The sequence below is a fragment of the Chrysochloris asiatica genome, unplaced genomic scaffold, assembly GCF_000296735.1.
Source record: "Chrysochloris asiatica unplaced genomic scaffold, ChrAsi1.0 scaffold00044, whole genome shotgun sequence".
Classification (NCBI taxonomy): Eukaryota; Metazoa; Chordata; class Mammalia; order Afrosoricida; family Chrysochloridae; genus Chrysochloris; species Chrysochloris asiatica.
In genome coordinates, this window is record NW_006408562.1 from 6578178 (window position 1) to 6594962 (window position 16785).

Genomic DNA, 16785 nt, shown 5'->3' on the forward strand with positions numbered 1-16785 from the left:
AGAGTCCTGGTGTGGAGCTGGGTGTCAATGTTTGAACTGCAAAGTCGGCGGTTCAAACTTACCAGCTGATCCTCAGAAACCCTATACAGTGTCAGTCACTATGGTTTGGAACCAACTCAACAGTACTTAACAGCAACAACAGTATATTGTGGTGGTGATTGTGGTGATGGTTGTGTACTGTGTGGAGTTGGTTCTGACTCATAGCGACCCTGCATAGGCTTTCTGAGGAGCAGCTGGTGAACTTAAACCACTGACCTTGTGGTTCAAACCAACCTTGTAGTCCATCACATTAACTCACAGTGCCACACCAGGACTGTGTGTATGTATGTGTGTATATATATATATATATATGTTAAGTGCCATCGAGTTGGATCTGACTCACAATGACCCTGTATAGAGTTTCTAAGAAACGGCTAGTGAGTTTGAACCCCCAACCTTGTGATTCAAACAGACCTTGTAGTCTAGTGCTTATCCTACAGGACTCATATATATATAATACTATTTTCTAATATACCAAATAATTGTCCCTAGATCACAGACTTTTGTTTATCTCTTTTGCAAGAACATAGGTTTTTACGAAGGCAGGTATCTTTGTGTTTGTGTGTAAATAAGTGATTTTTAAATTTTTATTTTTTAATGTACCTGTGTACCACCCAGGGACTCCAGTGTACATTTGGGGAAAGCTATTGCAAAGAATTATGAAGAGAAGTTTTGTCATTTTCATAAAACCAAAATCACTCATGAACTATTTGTAGCAAAGGCATGCCGATACCAAGTTATTTTCGATTTCAAGACAGGTTTTTCCTTTTGAATAATGGGGAAAGTGTTACTTTTTCCCACTCCCCTATCTGGTCCCCATAATTCTCATTGTCACGTACAGTCCCAACCACCACCATTCCTCAAGGACACCACACCAGTGATCTACCTTCTCCAGTCCTGCTTTATACTTGTGTGCTCTGTTCTCCAGACAGCAGCCAACGCATAGCTTTTAACTAGACCAGACTTTTACTTCTCTGATTAGCAGCCTTCTTTGGTTTTCCAGTGTGTTCCAAATAACATCGTAGCGTGATCAAGAAGCTGATGCGTGGTGTCGCCCCTCCAAACTTGCTCTGGTCCTGGGATCTCACTCTTTCCCTTGTCCTCTGTGCTCCACACACTCCACACCTGGTGTTCATTTGTGAAAGAAATGAAAACCCTCTTGAATTCAGTGACTTAGTACCTCTGAATGTTTGTGACCAGGATCAGACACTGAGTATACATACAGAGGTCACATGTCTTTAATCTCATTGGAAGAAGTCGTGTCATTCGTTACTCTTTCAATGTTACCTGCTCTCAATGGAGGACACTGAAATGTTTATATTGAGTCTGAGTTTTTAGTTTCCAAAGCATATCCTGTTGACAGAGGATGGTTGCACATTTACTGAAAACATATCTATGAATTTGGTGAACATGGTGGGGGTGAGGGTGCTTGTGTGCTGTGGAGCCGGTTCCGACTCATAGCAACCCTATATAGGGTTTCTGAGGCTGTAACTCTTTCCTGGAGCAGAAAGCCTCATCTTTCTCCAGCAGAATAGCTGGTAGTTTCGAACTGCTGACATTTAGGTTAGCAACCGACATGTAACTACTATGCTACCAGAGCTCCTTGTGGTAAAACATAGATGGAAATTTTTGAAAACTTCTTAGATATTACCAAACACCTCAAAGGAATAATTTGCTGGGCCCTGGAGGTTCAAGACCATAGTCTTGGGGGACAAAATGGTCAATAATAGTCCACAAATCTCATGCTCTACAGCCTACCTTAGTGAGTAGCTACTGGGATCATAAAAGCTCATAAACAACCATCTAAGGTGCAACTGTTGGTCTCTCTGTGTGCAGAAGAAAGAAGAGTGATGAAAATGGAAGATGTTTGGAAACAGTTCATATAAAGTATTAGACGGTCTCATTAATAGTTATAGGCCATTTAACCGCCAGTCTCCATAAACCGGAAACCAGAAGAACTGGATCATAATCTGCTGTGGCACTATGGGATAATGCACTGAACCATGAGGTCGGTTTGAACTACAAGGTCAACAGATCAAACTCGCCAGCTGCTCCTTGGAAACTCTACACAGGGTTGGCAAGAGTCGGAACCAACTCAATGTCACTTAACAACAACAACCACTAACAACTGCTCTGAAATGGGAACACATTAGAAGGGACTGGATAGTGTTGAAGAAAATGCAGGGGAAACCTTAAAAGCATAAGAGATAAGGCTTACTGGTCAGTTAGAACCCTGAGCCTATGGTCCTTGGGCCCCCTTCAGGTCTGGAAGTGAACTCACCCCATGGTTCAATGTTCAGACAAGCAGTAGGTAGCTCTATAGAGAACAACAACACTAGTCGGGTACACACACCATAGAATGGTCAGCCATTCAAGATCAAAAGGGCAGCATTTAGCTAAAGACAAAATTCCTTATATAAAGTTGAAGGGTAGGGGAAAAAAGGAGGAATGGAAATAAGAACCAAAGGGAGGAATTGGAATAAGTGATGTTAAATCGAGCGGATCACAATCATTGGGAGAAAACGAAGCATATGATTTGTTGACTGAAACAGGTGATCTGCTCTGTTAACCTTCATTCAATTCACAATGAAAAGGTTTTCGAACAAAAGAACTTTAAAGCAGATCCTGGTGTGCCACTCTCTAGTTCTCAGTCAACAAAACATTCATCTTAATAAGTTGGGGACCCAGTGTGTTCCATGTAGGAGTTGAAAAGAGAATTCACACCAAGCTGCAGTTTTTACCCTACCACCAAGTTACACACACATTTTTCTTTTCTTCAAACATGAACTAACCTTATCTTTCCACAGAAATTCACTGCACTTGTAAACACCTTGTTTAAACAAGTAACAGACTTTCCATCTAGAAATTAGAGTGCCTTTTTCTCACCAAGTCATGTTGACTGTGTCAGGGAAAAGACAAAATTTCATTTTCTTGCCACTCTCCCTCCATTTGCAACCCTGCATTCTGTATATTAATTCAGGTAATTCCATTTTGGAAAGTCTTCTGAAACTCCTAACAGTTGTGGGTTCATTTCTATCCAGAGGCCAAGTCTGAAGACAATGTGGATCAACAATCGCTACTGGATTCCTGTGTCTGCCACTCTCAGATAATCAGGGATTCAGGGCTCAGTCCCACTATGGTCATCCCTACTGGCATCATAGACCACCTGTGATATCAAGACAGGGACAACAGGAACCTAGGGGCCCTAAGGCTTTTGTAAGTGTAGAATTCTAACAAAGAAGACACCAAGATGAAGGACTAACAGAACTTGGAGGTTGTTGTGATTGTTAAATGCCATCGAGTTGGTATGGATAGTGACCCTGTACTGGGCGTCCAAGGAACGACTGGTGAGCTTCAACCTAGGACCTTGCAGTTCAGTGCATTAACCCACAGTACCACACCAGGACCCCTAAATTTATTACTGCTCTAATTTCTATTTAGTTACAATTGAATAACTCTGAAATAAAAATACAGGGTTAGTTAGTTTGTTTCAGTGAAAAGAATGAGTTTTTTACCACATGCTTTCCATTTGTTATTTTTTCAATATGACTTAAAATCATTGCATTTTAGTACCTTGTTAAAAATCTTCATCCTTGCCCTTCCATAGATGGAAGTCACTTATATTTTCTATTATAATTGTGTTTATTATTATTATTAAAGTTCACTTTATTGGGTCACTTGGTCACAATGCCAAGCATTGTGCTAATCATTTCAGTGATATTATCTTACTTGATCCACACACCACTGTTTCAGACAGATATACAGGCATACCTCAGATCATTATGGGTTTGGTTCCACACCACCGCAATGCAGTGAATATTGCAATAAAGCAAGTCATATGAATTTCTTGGCTTCCTAATGAAGAGATCTGGTAGCAAAGTGGTGAGGAGTCAGGCTGCTAACCTCAAGGTCAGCAGTTAGAAACTACCAGTGGTTCAGCAGAAGAAAGATGAGGCTTTTTGCTTTCTGCTTCCATAAAGATTTACAGTATCAAAAACCCTGTACAGGGTTGCTGAGTCAGAACTGACTCCATAGCACACCGCCACCACCAGTAAGTATAAAAGTTGTGTTTACACTACATTGTAGTCTGTTAGGAGCCCTGGTGTTGCAGCAGGCACTGATTAAGTGTTGGACTGTAACGAACCACAAGGTCAGTGGTTCAAACCCACTAACCATCTCCTGGTGAGGCTATCTGCACCAGTAAAAATTCACAGTCTCAGAAACCCTATGGAGTAGTTTCACTCTGTCTGCAGGCTTGTTACATGTCAGAACCAACTCAATGGGCAGTGTTTTTTGTTTGGTTCTTGGTTGTCCACTGCTGTGAGTTAATGTGCTGGACTGTAAAGTTGGTTTGAACTGCAAGGTCAGCGGTTCAAGACTCGACGACACTTAACAACAATATTATATGGGCACTATTGTTGTTGAGTGTCACTGAGTTGTTTCTGACTCATAGCGACCCTATGTAGGATTTCTGAGGAGCAGCTGCTGGGTTTGAACCACTGACCTTATGATTCACAGTCTAGTGTTTATACTACAACTCCACTCCTGGTGTTCAATACCATCATGAAATAATTTGAAATATGAGAATTGCTAAAATGTGCACATGCTGTTAGAAACAAAATCTCACCACCGGACTTGCTTAATGCAGCGTAATAGCTGTGAATTTCAGTAGAGCAAGGTGCAATAAAACAAGGTGTGTCTGCATTGTTACTAGCCCACTTTACAGAGAGATGAACTGAGGCTCTGTTTGATAACGTAATTTTATTTGATTGCATCTCAGGTGTCACAGTTTGGGAGCTGATGACCTTCGGGTCCAAGCCTTATGATGGAATCCCTGCAAGCGAGATCTCATCTATCCTGGAGAAAGGAGAGCGCCTTCCCCAGCCACCCATATGCACCATCGATGTCTACATGATCATGGTCAAGTGTGAGTGCGCTGAGGTGGCCTCCGCCCTCGCTGAGCTGGGCTTGGCATTCAGAACACCTTTTAGTGGCTGTGAAGTCTCTGCTGATGTTAGCCAAACAACTGTAGGCTCCAATACCCTGTAGAACTGCATGCGCATCACCCACAAACAGCTGCAAATGCCCCCCCCCCAAGCGTTCTTCAGAAAGTACTTGCTGACTCATTCCACACTCTGACCTGACATTTGCCCATGCTTACACATAAATAAACCCAAGTGCTGTTTCAAAATATCCTATTATTCAAGGGGCTCAATGAAATACCAAGCTGCCCCACATTGTAAAGCCTGTTACCAGAGAGACTGAAGAATGTTCGAAAAATGTCTTAACAATGAGTAACCACATGAGGCTAATAGAATCAACATTTCTGCTTTGACTTAAACCTTTCAGCCAGTGGATTTATGTGAGGTCTTCTGCAGTGTTGGCATTTAAGCATTTGAATCCAAATAAGAGTGTGTAATTTGATTGATGCTATTATTTGACCAGAACCACCAAAATTCCACCAATTCAGTAGGCTCTGGAGAGGAAAACACGTGTGTTTTAAAGTGTTTACATAAGAAGGTAGCATGGGGAATATGATAAGGCCAAGTTAATATAAATATTCTTCCCTTCTAAACTTTAAACCACAAAGTTAATCTATTTTAACTTCCTTGCTTTGGGTTGAGGAAGCTGAGATCCTAGAAGTTTACATGATTTGTCTAAGGTCACAGAGCAGTCTGGCCTAAAATAGCTTGACATCCCGCTGATGGAAAATAAATGTGAACCCTCAAGAGACTGCAAGATTTCCAGTTCATAGCTGTTCCTCCAGCTTGTTTAATCTCGACTTAGATCACTGTGCAAATACACTAGCGTGGGTAGCACAAGGGTCTTCATAAGGCAGGCACCGAAATAGCCACCCCTCTCGTTTGCACACATCATTCTCACCTTTCCAGTTGCTGTCAAGTTGATTCTGACTCATGACAACCCCACGTGTGTCAGGATAGAGCTATTAGGCACGGGGTTTCCCGTGGGTGATGTTTCAGAGGCACAATACCAGGCCTGTCTTCGTAGGTGCTTTGACACGTGTACCACCCAAGCATGCATAGTTACTGAGTATGGAAAACAATGAAAGCACAGGGCATAGGGCTCCCCACCTCCAAGCTCTGTGAAGTCTTTCTGTTTCCCTAAACTGAATCTGTTTTCCAATTTGAAACACATCACTTGAATATAGATATGAACATCGATAGAAATGTAATATGTAAATTATACACAAGGACTTCCTATAGTTAAAATAGCTCATAGGTGGAAATGGGGAATAGTAACAGCACTCCTGTATCATCTAAGGTAGTAATGCAAACATGCTGATCATAGAAAAGTTAAAGGATATTTTTGTGACTCGGATTCAAATCTATTATGTCATAGTCTTTAGCTTTAATCCATGCTAGTTTTCCACACTGGAGGGTCTACCACCAAGTTAGCTTTTCTTTATCAGTTATTTGTCTAAAAGGGTCGCATCTTAAACGCCTTAAAGAATACTTTCTCTCATTTCTTCCTAAATTCTCATTACATTGGTTTTTTTCTTGTTCTTTCCCCAGGCTGGATGATCGATGCAGATAGCCGCCCAAAGTTCCGTGAGTTGATCATTGAATTCTCCAAAATGGCCCGTGACCCTCAGCGCTACCTTGTCATTCAGGTACCAGACCTCAGTGTGCATTTTCACTAGGAAAAATCCCTCTAATGAGGCCTCCACCATATGCCAGCATGGCCTTACTGTCTCCTGGGTCACATCATTAACTCCAGAACCTTAGAACAAGTATTGGTTAAGCCAAAGGCCAAGTTGTGAACTATGTGAAGTTTTAATGTCGTCATTTGAGGGAATGCTGGAAAGTAGTGATACTTCAGAGAAACAAGGGTCTTACTACAGCTAGGTTGGCAAGCAGACTGGCCCTGCAGTAGAAGTAGACTCCCTCATCAATCAACCTTTCTAACCTTTCTAATGGTCTCAAACTTTCTGCACCAGGGGGATGAGCGAATGCATCTGCCAAGCCCCACAGACTCAAATTTTTACCGCGCCCTAATGGACGAAGAGGACATGGAAGATATTGTAGACGCGGATGAGTACCTCATTCCCCAGCAGGGATTCTTCAACAGTCCTTCCACGTCTCGAACTCCCCTCTTAAACTCTCTGGTATGAATCTTTTCACTCTCTCTCAAGTTGGTTCTACTGGTGGGAACAAACTGAATTTTAAAGAAAACCAGGTCCCAAGTAGCAGAACTCAAATAGAGATGAGGAAGTAAATTGTAACCCAATGGCAGAGCCAAAGTCAGAGTGGGTTAAATCAACCTAGTAAGTGTTTTCATTGCACAGCGACAACTTGAGAGTAGTCTTTTTAGGTCAGCTCAGGATCCAAATTAAATCAGAACACAACCTTTGTTGTAAAGTTAAATTCAAGACAAAAATTCAGCATCTTTAAATATAGAACCAGAGAAGACCTGCTGTCTGTGGTGGTGGGTAAGCCTATACAAGCATGCCATGGCCAACATGCCTGTTTCTTTTTCAGAGCACAACCAGCAACAATTCCACCGTGGCTTGCATCGATCGAAATGGGGTATGTATGAACACCAAATAAGCCAGAATTAAGCAGTGACTCTGCATTATCACTCTCTTATGCATAGAAAAAGGAGTTCTGGTAGCATAGTAGTTATGAGTCGGGCTGCTAATCTCATGGTCAGCAGTTGGAAACTATCAGCCAGTCAGTGGGAGAAAGATGAGACTTTCTGCTCCCATAAAGATCTACAGCTTTGGGAACCCTATGCAGGGCTCACTATGAGTCGGAACCAACTCGGCACATAACCACCGCCACCACCCTACATAGAAAATGCCCATCTTGACAAAAGCAATCTTGATGTTCCTTCCTGTTTGCTTTCATCCCTTCATAACTTCCTTGAGCACTACTTTAAAGCAGGAAGTTAGCATCTGTGCCATGCGCAAGGATTCATAAGGCAGCTGTTTGCAGCAGCTGTCAGAAATGCAGTTTCCCAGACCACCACCCCAACATACTAAACCAGGCTCCTGGGGGATGAAGCCCTGCATTCTGTCTTTGACCCAACCTTTCAAAGACAGATGTATTAGAAGGTGGAAGCCTTGATCTAGATTTGGACTGTCCAATACAGAAGCCACCAGCCAAATATGGCTATTGATATTCAAATTTTAGTTAACAAAAATTAACTAAAATTTAATATAACTTCCCCATACATCTCAAGTGTTTGCTAGCAGCATGTAGAACATTTGCATTGTACCAGAAAGTTCCACTGGATAGCATTGGCCACGTCCTGCTACTTGCCCTGTGATCTGTGAACCAACCAACTTGACATTGCCGGGGGAGTGTCTCACTAGAAATGCAGAATCCCAGGTCCTGCCCCAGATCCAAATGTGGATGAGAATCTACTTTTTAATACATAATCTCAGGTGATTTTGTTTTAATGTTTTATTGTGAATTATGTGATAGTTTACATGGGAGAACATTAGCTTTACATTCATCCTATCGTATATCGTTTCATTGCCATGATTACAATCCCCTCATCATCAACCAGCCAACCAAAGGGTATACCCTGCAAACCTGCCCCCTCTTCCACCAGTGGTCAGCACACAGCCCCTCTCCCTATCTGGGTCTGAAGTCCCCAGCCGCTCCATCTCTCCATGTCATCGACTCTGCCTCCATCTCTGGCATCACTGCTTCTCTGGGTAGGGTCCCACTCTCCGCTCTTCTCACTTGATAGTTACAGGGACCTCTGCACCTAGACTGCAAAATCAATCGCTCCCCTCCTTTTGCTACAAAACATCCACCTTTACATTTCCAACCCTCACTGTCAGTCCTGATAACGATTATTCACCATTATACCACAAGGGACCTATCCCCATCTCCTTTCATTAGCCCTGCCCAGACAGATTGGATACTACTTAGTGGAGATTCTACCTTCCTTCAAGCCCTCTGGATCTAGGCTCCCTCTTGAAAGCTTGTAAGCCAGTCACTTCTTGCCATTGTAGCCCCCCCATTTTGGGTAACCAGTGTCCCAAGTTGCCCATCCCTGTCTACTCTGTGTATTGAGGGGGTGGGAATGATCCCTGTTGTAAAGGTTTGTTCCCTCTTTTGAGCTACTACGTCCATAGGTGTTGGTCAGGTTTGGGAACCTACGTCCATAGGTGTAGGTCAGGTTCATCAAATTGTATCAGATTACTGTCTTTTTCCTCTTCTTTCTTCTTCTAGTTGAGCTCTGATTCAGGTGATTTTTTGATGTACACTAAAGTTTGAAAAGCACTGGGTTTTTTTTCACCTGCTATTTTTTCCCTCACCAGCAGAGCTGCCCCATCCCAGAGGACAACTTCTTACAACGGTACAGTTCTGACCCCACGGGAGCCTTGACTGAAGAGAGCATCGACAACAACTTCCTTCCGGTGCCAGGTGAGTGGCTTGCTCTGGAAACAATGCCTCAGCTTCCTAGCAGCAGCTGGTCTTAGTCCTTTGGTGGCCATGCTAGGCATTTCCTTCCCTTTGAGGTGCCTGGTGTTGATTCAGGGTTGCTGATGCTAGAAAATTTGCAGACACCATTGAGGGAGTAAGAGACAAGTACAAAATGACTGAGCACATCTGAGGTCTCTATTGAGATCTAGTCGGGTTCAGGTTAAACCATCTGTAGGTTTTTTCCAATAATGAATCTGCAATGATGCCCTGATCCATGTTAAACTTGGGAAAATCTCAGGTTGAGTAGAGCCAATGAAACAATGAAAGACAAATATTGTCTGATTCCACTTATATGAGCTATCTAAGATAGACAGAGAGACCAAAGTTTAGTAATAATTACTGAGGGCAGATGTGAGGGGGAGGAAAGAAAGGGGGACTTGCTGCTTCAGGAAATTCTGTGAAGGGTGATAGGAAAATTATGAAGTAGGTAATAATAATGGTTACACATCATGATATCGTTGTTAAGTGCTATCCAGTCGGTTCCGACCCATAGCAACCCTGTGTAGGGTTTCCTAGGAGCAGCTGGTGAACTTGAACCGCCGACCCTGCGGTTCAAACTGACTTTGAAGTACAGCACATTAACCCACAGAGCCACGCCAGGACTCCATCATACACATCATGATAAACTTCATTATTATTAATAATTAATACTAAAATAACTTGCAGATTTTCTAGAATTTAGAGCAGAGCAGTTCACAGGAAGGACAGGTTTGACTCTTCTCCTTTCCTGGTTCCATTCGTAGCCTGTGAAAGAATGTGTTTTCCTAATGTAAGCTTTATCTCCAGACCCTCCCAGCCTGCCCACCACTACCCCTACACATGCAGATACACACATACCACACCATTACATGTGGACACACTGCGCACACATACTTCTCTCAAGGCACGTGATCCTCTGAGAACGTCATCTTTGTTCAAGGCAACTGTAACCACTGCTTTGTGAAGTACATGAAAGAAGGAAATTTCTTTTGCAACAACAGCAAAAGAGTCATCTCCCCTGTCTTCCCTCCCCTTTGCCATCATTTTCCTCATTGAAACATTCACAACATCCAAATTATGAATCCTGCCATCAATTGTGTAAGGATGATAGTCTGCTGATCATTTCAGTTCCAATTTCAAAATATATTTCTTTTTGATTTCAGAGTACATAAACCAATCTGTTCCCAAGAGGCCTGCTGGCTCTGTCCAGAACCCCGTCTACCACAACCAGCCTCTGAATCTAGCCCCTGGAAGAGACCCTCACTACCAAAACCCCCACAGCAATGCGGTAGAGAACCCCGAATATCTCAACACCATCCAGCCTGCTTGTGTCAACAGCGTATTTGACAGCCCCGCCTACTGGGCCCAGAAGGGCAACCACCAAATCAGCTTGGACAACCCTGACTACCGACAAGACTTCTTTCCCAAGGAAGCCAAGCCAAACGGCGTGTTTAAGGCTCCTGCCGCTGAAAATGCAGAATACCTAAGGGTTGCACCACCAAACAGTGAGTTTATTGGAGCATGACCTTGGAGGAAAATATCAGCCATAAATATTGCAGACTCTTCAGCCACCCTGGACCAAGGCAAGGCAGCTATGCCCAAGTGAACTCTCAGGCCTGTGGACTGATTTTGCCCCATTTGTTTTAAATGTCCCATCTTCCAGCCAGGAAGTATCCACCTATTCAGAAGCCCTTTGGGGAGTTGCAGGTACATTTCTTTGTCTTCAGACTCTTCAAGACTTCCAAAAAAAAAAAATAAAGACTAAGAAAGAATGCATGCAAGAAACAATGGAATGACATGTATAAAACGCTGAAAGAAAAAAAAAAAAAAAGGCACCTAACAAGGAGGTTGTCTGTTTGGGCAGAAGTTTACCTTTCAGTGAGGTATATTTAGAAAACAAACAAACATGTGTGTGTGTGTGTGTGTGTGTGTGTCTGTTTGGGCAGAAGTTTACCTTTCAGTGAGGTATATTTAGAAAACAAACAAACCTGTGTGTGTGTGTGTGTGTGTGTGTGTGTGTGTGTGTGTGTGTGTGTGTGTGTGTGTGAGAGTGAGTGAATATGAAAAGGAATTTGTTTGGGGGTCTTTGGGTTTTTAATTGTCAGTGTTGATTTTGCTGTTAATGGGCTCTTTCAATGAGGAAGAAGATTGCTTGGAAGCATTGATTACCCAGGCTCCTGGGATCAAAGAACATGGGTCAGAAGTCTTCCAACTAAGCCTTGGTTTCTTGGACTCTGCCATCTCAAGAGAATTAAAAAAGCCAGAAGTCTCCATGTTCTGAGCAGGGTGGTTGGTTCTGTATGAAACCATGGCATGGTACAAAAGGGTACAAAAGCCACTTTTTCCCTGCCTGGGTGAAAAAGGAGAGGAGAGTTGTCATCCTCAGACTTTATTTTGTGTAAATGTCCCCATGGTACTTACGCTTTCTTGTCATTTGTCTACTGTTTTCTAATTACTCAACTGTTGGACTTGCTTGTTTAGTTTCCATTCCATGGTTTTGAAACTCGATATGCTTTTTCCTGTCTTGCTATCATAAACTCAGCAAAAGAAGATGATAAAGCAAAGAATAACTCAGATTCATCAGCATTCAAAACAGTAGCCTTTGATTCAGATGAAATGAAAATGTGAACGTTCACACAGGAATGTAATTGGCAATCAAACTGGCAAAGTCTGATAAATTTGAGGCTCAGGTGGATGCAGCAAGTCCTCTGGAGCATATAAAGAAGTTTCTTTTTACTTCATTTTTTTTTTTTTTTTAACTTGAAGGGTACGTTGGTCCTCCCAGATAAGCTGCCTCAAATGCTTCTCTTTGGTGTTTGTGAAAAAAGGGTCTAGATCCTGTGGCAACTCTGGAAGAATTTATGAACCAGGCCCTTGTAGGTCATTCCACAGGTGCAAATAGGAGATAATTAGTTATAGTGTGGGATTTTTAAGTGGAAATTAGAGTTTGACATTTATGCCTTCACAACAACATCTAGATATTCTCATACATAAAAGTTCTTTTCCCTGCCTACACCACTTCCAGTATAAATTGGAGGATTCAACCCATTTGGACCCCCAGCTAGTCAGGATCAACTTTTTGGTCTCACCTGTGTGTCCCTCCAGCCTGATGGGTCAATGGCAACCCCTGATAAAAGTTGTTTCACACCCCTTCAACATCCCTCCCATCCAGTTTCTCAAAGAAGAAAAGCTTCAGAGCGGTTTTAAATTATTTATGAACCAGATGAAGCAAGGCGTTACAGTTACCAAAATGTTTGATTTTTTTCTCAATGGAAATAAAGCTATTCAACTTCATTCCATTTGTAAATACATGCCTGGTACAGGTACTAGGAACACAAAAATAAGAGCATAACCCTTAACTCCAAGGAACTCACAGTTTAAAAAAGGAAATGAATGAATTTATAACTACTAAGTTGGAAACAATATGGCAAATGCTAGAAACAGCATTTTAGCCAAGCACTAAGAAAACACAGAGCAGGAGAGATTTGTTTATTTAAACCTACCTGAGAAGATGCTTTAAGGAAGAAATATTGGAGCTGGTCCTAAAAGATGACCAGGGTTTTAATCATGAGGGAAATGGGGAAAGGCATTCCCCATAGCGGGAACCCTGTTTTAGAAGCACCTAACAAAGGAATCCACCAAAAAAGTAGGTTTAAAGACAGAGTTAAGCCATGGGACTAAGGCATGATGAAGCAGTCCTCAATTTCCCACAAGGCCATTCAGTGGGACTTTGGGGCTGTCTTCTTTCAGAATGATCAGTGACACAATTAAGCAACATTTCTAATAATTGATATTTTGTGACATTGTCAGAAATCTACTTTCATTATCAGTTCACCTCAAAACATTAGTACAAAATCGATCACTAAATGATAATCAATTAGATGTGTATTCACAGCTGGGAAGCAGGCAGACTCACAATCTGTTATCACTTATTTGTAAAGAAACAGGATTGTTGAGGGAGGACAATTGTAAGCCAGTCAAATTGTAGCAGTTAAAATCTTAGTATTTTTGTAACTTGAAATATTTTACTATAACACAATAAACAGCAAAAACTATTCAAGTTTTCTTTTCTGCTCCTTTGTATTTCGATATACCTCAAAAAAATATATATTTTTTTTTTTGCTCAACTCTATTCAATTTAAGGAGGAAATACTTCCCAGAATTTTCTCACTACCTCTGCCCAGGAAGGAGTGGGAAGATTTGTGGGGCCCAGAGAGCTACAGCCCTCAGCAAAGAGCCCACCAGGTCATTATGGGTGAATCAGGAGAGCTCAGCAAGGTTCCAGTAGTCTCAGTATTACAAATGGAGCCGATCTCAACACTGAACTCTGCCCCTCTGGTCCTTCCTCATTGATGATAAAGCCATAAAGTCCTATAGAGAATCTGTCTGTTGTGTCTTCCTCAATCAGTACCCACGGTCATTTGCTCTGTACCCGGGTTGTTACTGATTTTATACTAGGAGCAAGTAGAGGCAATATATTCCATTCCAGGTAATGATAACAAGGCGTAACGTATTGTTATAGGTTCCTAATGTGCCTCCGTCCACTCTTACCAAAACATCACAGATATCAATAAACTATGACTATAAAAACAGAAAAAGCATCCATTCCCAAACTTAAGCCCTTCAGAATCTCCTCAGCACCCAAAAATTCTGATTCAGTTGGTCTGAGGTGGGCCCAGGGTTTCTAAAAGCTCCCCAGGGTCATCTGATGAATATCAAAAGTTTGAGATCCACTGATGTAAACAAAAGGCTGTAGAGAGGGAAACCACCAGGCTGGGTAGATGACTCAAGTTGCCCAAGTAGCAGACTACGGTACCTCAGCAGGCCTCATTTAGTACACACTAGAGTGTCCATCTGAGTTTAAAACAAAGGATTTTAAACTGAGACCAAGAGAATCAATGGAGCACAGGCTCCCCCAGGTGATTCTAATGAGTAACCAGAGTTGGGTCTCCTTCAGTTATCCTTAATTGTGAGGTTGGTCCACGATCAGGCAGTGTTTCGTTCTCTTGTGCATGGGGTCGCTATGAGTCACTACCGACTCGATGGTACCTAACAACAACATGGACTTCTGGTGTGGCACTGCAAGATCAGCAATGGACTTTGAACCACAAGGTTGGCAGTTCAAACCCACCTGCTGCTCCTCAGAAACCCTATACAGAGTCGCTATGAGTCAGAACCGACTCAGCTGCACTTAACAACTACAGTGATTCTATAGGGACTGTATAGCAGACCTCAGCCCTGTCAAAGTGGAATACAGCAAACACTGTGCTAGAGATTCCCAGACGTCGCAGATAGAAAACTTTCCAGTTGCAAATATGCCTCAAGACACAGCCACTAGAAGCTATTCCAAAGATCCAATTCATCATTTTTGTTGTTGTTAAGTGCCTTGCAGTCAATTCCAACTCTTAGTGACCCTGTATAGGGTTTCCAAGGCCCAGCTGGTGATTTTGAACCACTGACCTGGAGTTTCAAACCAACCTTGCGGTCCAGTGCATTATCCTACAGTGCCACACTTATTCTGAAAGTGACAAATACCCAAATCTGAACGTTAATGAAGCCCTGGGACCCGTAATATTTTCTAAGAAATCGGTGGATTAAAAGTAAATTATAAAGATCAATCTCTTCCCCCAATGAATGAACCAATTCCTCTTAAGTGATTGCTCTGGAATTGCCCATAATGATAATACCTACTTATATTTCTTTCTTTGGATAAGCACATTTTTATTACAACATAATGGTATGCTTCTATTCCCTTTCCCAGGGCTTATAAAAACCTTAGTGAATAGAAATTGCTGCCTTTCTGACTAGGTACACTTGCATATCAAGGGCATACACTTTTTTATTATTAAAGGCATGCTCATTCAGATAAGAGTTTAAAATGTATATTTTTTGTAACTTTTGAGGGATACTATTCCCCTATGTTGCACTGAACTTTGCAAGGTATGTTTTTAGGAAAGTTCATTTTCAAAAAGCTGCAGGAGATCAAAATTTGAAACTAAAATATGTGTCTAAAGGGATTCAGTTGAAGGAAGAGAAATACATATTCTCTCTGTAATATAATTAAGACACAATCTCATTGCAGAGTTAAACTCAGTCATCATAGTGAAAAGAAAAACCGTACTCTTATATTTGTAAAATTAGAAAAGGTGGAAAGAGCACATTTAGTTTCAATATTGTTCTGAACTGTGTCTTGTTGAGTCTGTGTGGAACAATGGAATTTAAAGGGGATTATTGTCTGTTACCACAATAAAAAAATCTAACTACATTCTATAGATAGTCAACTCTCCTGTCACGATTGTGTTCTATTGTTAAGTGCCATCAAGTCGGTTCTGACCTGTAAAGGGTTTTTGAGGAGCGGCTGCCAGATTTGAACTTCCGACCTCACTGTTAGCAGTCTAGTGCTTATCCTACAGCACCACACCAGGATGTAAATGTAAGGAAAGTAATAGTAACAGCACTTTGTTGACTTATATACACTAGTCTGACTTGGGTACAAATTATTTTATTTTTATATTTAAAACTGAAATCTACCCATTTACCAATAAAGACTATTTAAGCAGTATTTGGAGAACCCTAAAGAAATCTATTAACAATCTTACCAAGTCTGAGCATGACCACACCAAAGCAATGGGGCGGTGTAGAAATGTCTTGAGGTTGAGCTGCACCTCAGTCCAAGTAAATTTCATTCTCTAGCGAGTGAAACCCAGTCATCTCTACTTTGTTAATGCTGCTAAGAGCCCTGGAGTGGTGCTGTGGGCTTATGCGCTGGACTGCAAAGTTGCTTTGAACCACAAGGTCTGGGGCTCATGTTCACCAGCTACTCCTTGGAAAGTCTACACAAGGCCACTATGGCTCTAAACCAACTCAACAGCACTTAACAACAACAGGATTACTCAATGAGCCCTAGTGGTTATGCATCAGACTATTAACTAAAGAGTATGCAGTTGGAACCCACCAGCTATTCCGTGGGGAAAAGATGAGACTTTCTGCTCCTGTTAAGGTTTACAGCCCCCAAACCCGTACAGGGCACAGGGAGTCAGAACAGACTCCACGGCGCATACCAACAACAAAGGTCATTCTAATGAGTCCTGGTAGCATCACAGACTAGATGCTCCCACAAAGTTGTCAGTTCAAACCCACGAACCATTTCTTAGGACAAGATGAGGCTATCTACTCCCATAAAGATACACATTCTTGGAAACCCTATATAGCAGGGGTGGGGAAGTTTTTCCTGCCCAAATTTATAACATCGTTCACTGGCCTTAAAAAATTATCAACTTAAAAATTAGCCTGCTATATTTAGTAA

General features: G+C 41.9%; 1 protein-coding gene across 1 annotated transcript in view; it reads left to right on the forward strand.

Annotated features, from left to right (window-relative positions):
• EGFR (epidermal growth factor receptor) overlaps positions 1 to 11004 on the forward strand; it is a 78084-nt gene extending 67080 nt beyond the window's left edge. The window contains exons 22-28 of the mRNA XM_006861865.1: positions 4820 to 4966; positions 6573 to 6670; positions 6998 to 7165; positions 7539 to 7586; positions 8995 to 8997; positions 9335 to 9440; positions 10643 to 11004. Coding sequence (XP_006861927.1) covers positions 4820 to 4966; positions 6573 to 6670; positions 6998 to 7165; positions 7539 to 7586; positions 8995 to 8997; positions 9335 to 9440; positions 10643 to 11004 — 932 coding nt within the window. The remainder of the gene's footprint in view (positions 1 to 4819; positions 4967 to 6572; positions 6671 to 6997; positions 7166 to 7538; positions 7587 to 8994; positions 8998 to 9334; positions 9441 to 10642) is intronic.
• Positions 11005 to 16785: the final 5781 nt, after the last annotated feature.